Here is a 5,649-nt window from a genome sequence, read left to right as displayed (position 1 = left end):
TCAAGTGTATGATTGTTGATTACTGATGCAGTACCTTTGTTGATTATACTGTATGATTGCTGCCTAGTGTGTTTACATGCATAAGCCCATTTCTTAAATTCTTATCCTTTGCTTTTCTTCATTTTATTTTGTTTACATTGATGGTGTGCATAACCTGTCGACAGGACTGCAACAGGCCCAATGCTGATGGGTTGACATTTACCATCAGGCTAGATGGGGACACTTCAGCTGTGGTATAAATAACCATGTCAATTTTTACTTGTATTGTGTTTGTTCCCCTCTACTTTGAAGATTAACAAAATGTAGGAAATAAATGGCAATTTAATTCTACGTCTACATATCGTGCCATGCTACGCATGGCACCAGTTCAGCGCCATCCCAGACAGTTAATTGCTTATTCAAGCGAGAGGGAGCCGCACGTATGATTTTGGCGTGTACAAAGGAAATTTAGGGGCGATCATCGGTGGTGAAAACGGGTGCAGGTTTGTTGAAGACTTCGACCTACGAGAAGGCGACCTTGTCTCCTTTGATTTGACTGAAGACATTCGTATGGTATACTGCTACAACCTGCCAAGGACATGCGATCAAAACAAAGAGCATAATCCTCTAGAATCAGCTGTCATAACAAAGGGAATTAATCTGACGAAGCAAGAGGAGGGTAACCTACATGACCTTTTGGCGATGAAGAAAGGTTATATAGGTGTATTCTTTGTCCACCGCTTCACCAAGTCGAACATAGCAGGAAAGACGATGGTATGTTTTTGGTGTACTAGTATTTTTTATTTTGTATGCAATTTTCTTTGTTTTTCATGGAGAGAAAGATTAATGATATGCTATTGTAGCTGAAACCAGTGAATACACTGATGTGTGTTTTTGCATATCCTTTGGTTTCCCATAACTGAAGATCCTTATGTAATATATGTAGATGTAGCTGAAGATCCTTTTGTTTACTGCTCCTTCACATATTTGATAACTTTTCTTCCTATGATGGTGCATACAGAGATTACCGGCGAAAGTTGTCGACGCCCTGAAGACCCCAGGAGATGGGGAGATACTAGGAGATGGGCTTGCTGGCATTCGGCTGTGCAAGGACAGTTTCATGCCGGTCAAGTACCACAAGTGTGATGATGGCCGCATCATCTTCGGCAAGGGATGGAGTGATTTTGTTGACAGTGAAGAGCTCAAGGTTCATAAAGCCATTCTTTTTGGTTTCAAGACCACCACCCATGAAGGTCTTCAGATCGAGGTGGTTATGAACATGCTGACCGAGGAGCCACAAAAGTAGCACGACAACGCAAGAGTGTCCTTTACACTAGGTATGGTGCGAAAACTATGTTGATAGCAGTTATGCATCTATGGGGTTACGTCTTCATTCTGTCTTGGGTGATGATGACTATGAGAGGAGGACATGTTGCAGTTAGAGTAAATGCTAGGATTGGGTCCTATTCAGGACTCAAAATAGGGCTTACACAGGTGGTTGCTTTATTGGCTGCTGTTTCCCTGGCTATAATCATGAACGATGGTAATGCAAATGGAATCTTTAAGGGGGTTTTATTAATAATTTAAATCATAGAGTTAAGATGGTAGAACTACCTATGAGTGTTTGCGTTGGACATGCGGGAAGGGCATCATTTGTGTTCTTCACTCTTTGGTAATGCAGGAATAATGTGAGATTACAAAATAAATGGTATAGTGATCTTATGATTCTTGTTTAGCTAATTTGCTTGTTGATCATGGGATGGTCTATATTGCAGATGAAGGTGATAAACAAAGAGGTGCTGCGCAGGCTAGAGCATGTAGCAGGTGAATTGTACAGTTCATCGCAAGTGTGGAGTCACAGGGTACTGCGGTGTTGCCTGCGCATCTCTCAGCTATATTTTCTGTCCTTTGCCGTAGTCTTATTTTTTGGACCTTGATGTTAAGTCTGGCTGGGTTTGCTACCATGTATGATTTGTGCTACTAGTTGATTACTTTAGTTTCTAGCTGTAGTTTGTATCAGGGGCTTCAAAGACCATGTGGTTTCTGTTAATGGAAAATCAGGGGGGTGACCCTTCTTTTGATTAAAAAATATGAACTTTCTCTATGCAATTAAAAAATAAATTTTCTCTATTCAAACCCAGTTGAGAACAGTATTCATTATAAATCTGAAATAATCTTTTGGTAAAAATGGCTATCGCATTCTGTATCATAGCTAGCGAAACCGCAACAAAATAAACGTCTTAAGTATAATATCTCTTGAACGCGGATCAAATTAGGCAAGATAGCTAGAATAAAGGATGATTCAACTTGCAGGAAATTTGAACTTACGACTTACTAGCAGTATAATAAAGTTTACAGACTATCAGCTAGATAAATAGAAGAAACATTTTAGTTTGATTCATTCTTCCTTCCGTACTTCCTTGACCGCCTAGATGGTTTGGCGAGATGCTGGCGCAGACTCTTGAACCCCATTTGGAAGTTCACTAGTCGCCTGTATACATCATAGGTGGCATACGCGTCCCTAGAAGCATAATAGATGTTCTTCAAGGGCAAGGGCGCTTCTGCCCATATATGGTGGTCATGTTCTGTGATAGCATCCTTCATCTTGTAGTAGCTGTGGTGGATGATGGAACCAGCGTAGTCAGCCAAGCCATACTTTGGCTTAATTGTCACTGGATCAGGAACTCTCCACATATTCTGGATATCCACAAAGTTTCGTACCACCAGACCAACACGCTTGAGTTTTTTCTCGTCATTGTTGATGTCCACCCCAACAAAGGTGTACTCCTCGTCGAGCAGGAAGGCGGCAAGCAGGCCGCAGTGCTCATCAGCAACGCTTATGTGGTACACGAGGACGTAGATGCCAACGCATAACTGGACCACGGAAGCCTTCTGTGTCGGACCACGAGGCCAGGTGAACTCCACATCTAGTGCAACTATCTTCTGGTCGTGGTTCCGCAGCCAGTATTTGAATCTGCCAATGCAGTACTCAACACAGCTAGCCATGTTCGTGTACTTCACAAAAATTTCGGTATTTCCATCTGCCCTAGCAGCATAATCTTTCTCGAACGCCATGCCGAAGGACTGTAATTGATGAAACCAGTATAAGACTTGAAGCATGACAATAACATGATAACAATAAGCCGAGATGAAAGATAGTATAGTAATTCTGGCACTATTGAAAGTTTATGTAAACAAGTGCATGAACAATTTAAACTAAACATGTACTCCCTCTATAAAGAAATCACTAAAGTAGTGAGCCAAAAGTTGTTATATTTCCTTGCACAGGGAGTATATGCGAGTTAACAATCAAAATTTACGCTCTTGAAATATTTATCTAAACAACTGCATCAACAATCAAGAATAAACATGTATCTATGAATTGTTCATCGCCCATGTAGATGAATCTGTGTGTACAAACTAAAGAAGCAGGAGAAAAACAATAAATTGACAAGACAACGGACTAAATGTTGCATGCAGATGAATCTGTGTGCGAAATTCTCATAAGGCAATGGACTACATGTTGAAGGCAGTTGAATCTGTGCGCACAAAATAAAGAAGCAGGAGAACAAGAAATTGACAAGAAGAAGGCCATCGTATGTGCTGCTACTTGAGAACTACTAACAAAATTGACAGGAAGGAGAACTCACCGTTCCAGAAGCCAGATTGTTGGGAGAGTGGGCAACGCAGAGGAAGAGGGAATCGAGAGGACGCAGCGGCAGAGGAACCGTTTTTGGAGAGTCGTGGCAGTGAGGACGAAGCGCCCTCGCGCATGCTCGTCCTAAATAATTGGGATGGGGCTCGTCGCAGCCGTTGGAGTCCTCGCTTCCTTTCTCATGTTCACATTTCAAATGGGCTCATCCCATCATAATAGGCCCGTATAAGAAGGCACAAGAAGCCCAAACGCTTCACGGTTGAGATTACTAATCTAAACTTGCTAAAAAATTCTCAAAATAAAAAAACTAGCTAAAAAAACTTTACGTGATCTAAAACTACCTCTTCGTGAGATCCCAAATTCCCAATATTTCCTTGTGGTGGGTTGTTAGAGAATCCCCTATAAATAAACATTACGTGATCTAAAACTACCTCTTCCTGAGATCCCAAATTCCCAATATTTCCTTGTGATCGGTTATTAGAGAATCCCCTATAAATAGGAAGCTTTTCACGGCATAGATCGTATACTTCCACCCCACGCCTCCCACCCCACACCTCCCATACCTAGCCTTCCATGACTACACCGAATTACCACCCCACGCTGCCCAAAGTAGCTCCCAGGTCGGTGAAACCGACGGAGCCGTCATCTTCGAAGCCTGCGTCGGCGAATCATGAGATGAATGAGAACGGCATGTCAGAGAAGCCGACGAAAGAGAAGGGCACATCGGAGAAGCTGGCGAAGCAAAAGATGAAAGCGAACGGCAATGAAGTCGGTCGCCATCGAGAGAATCCTCCGGTAACGATCGAGATCCTTATATTCTGCATACTCCCTCCTTCCCAAGTCTGCATGCAATCCCATAATTTTCCCTATTTTACCGAAGGGAGATGGGTGTGTCTAGAAAGAAAAGAAAAAATGACAAAAAAAGGCTTGCACGAATCTTAGCATAAAATCAATGACATAGGACTTAGATGTGCAATAAAATCAGGGTTATCGTCTCTGTTTATATGCCTTAAAATTTGGAAATTGCTAATTTTTTGGCATAGGCTTTCTAAATGAGTTCTTAATCTCCAGTGATTGAAACTGTTGGTGATTCCCCTTAATTTTGCATGGTCTTTACTAATTGATCTTTTTTAATCTGATTGGAACTAAGGAGTATGTGCTCTTGAATGCTTGCAAATGGAACTGCTACATTCCTTTTTCGAGATTATCTATAAACTATTGATCTTCTGATCATGTATGCAATTATTTTCGTAAGCGTGACGCCTGAAACTTTAGTAGTGTACATAGACCAAAGTCTGCTCTTTCTACTAAAAATCAATACTATTATCAGTCAATTTGCCGACAGAGATAGCTTGTTTTTCTATGTCTGGTGTTCATTATATGGCCCAGAAGCTCTATGATTTCATGCAGTACTGTAGATCACAATTTTGATATTGGCATAGATTGGTCGGTTATATGCGTGTTTAAATGAATACCATACAGAATCTAATCACACTTTTTGTACATTCAGGAAACTCAGGTTGCTTCTTTGCTGCAATACGAGAAGTTCATAAAAGATTTAAACACACAGCAACTGACGTACATCAAGTTGATTGGACTGGGTGAACTTCTCAAGACTCTTGGCATGAGAATGAGACGTCTACTGTGCCAGGCCATCGCTTATTCATATGATACAGAGCAGGATGCCTTTATAATTAATGGGAGACCATGTAGGATCACACTAAAAGATGTGGAGCATATAACAGGCCTGCCCTGCATGGGGAAGAATCACGTCTCTTCAAATCACAATGATACTTTGGAGTTGTGGAAGGAACTGAAAGACCCCAGTGACACAAAAGTAACTCTGAAAGGATTGCTAGCCAAGATGAAAGGCGACAACACACCTAATTTTGTCAGGCCATTTGTCTTGTACACCATAGGCAAATATGTATGCCCGACAACACAGCAGTATGCGGACAACAGATACCTTGGGATTGTTAGAAACGTTGAGACAATAAAGAGCACCAATTTTGGAC

General features: G+C 41.4%; 1 protein-coding gene across 1 annotated transcript; it reads right to left on the bottom strand.

Annotated features, from left to right (window-relative positions):
- Positions 1–2,367: 2,367 nt before the first annotated feature.
- On the bottom strand, positions 2,368–3,054 carry LOC141026110 (uncharacterized). The gene has a single exon (XM_073502080.1). The coding sequence runs from the start codon at positions 3,052–3,054 to the stop codon at positions 2,368–2,370; it is 687 nt and encodes a 228-aa protein (XP_073358181.1).
- Between the last annotated feature and the right edge of the window lie 2,595 nt (positions 3,055–5,649).

Source organism: Aegilops tauschii, chromosome 6 (genome assembly GCF_002575655.3).
Source record: "Aegilops tauschii subsp. strangulata cultivar AL8/78 chromosome 6, Aet v6.0, whole genome shotgun sequence".
NCBI lineage: Eukaryota > Viridiplantae > Streptophyta > Magnoliopsida > Poales > Poaceae > Aegilops > Aegilops tauschii.
The sequence above is the reverse complement of the archived record's forward strand: the minus strand, read 5'-3'. Positions and strand labels throughout refer to the sequence as shown.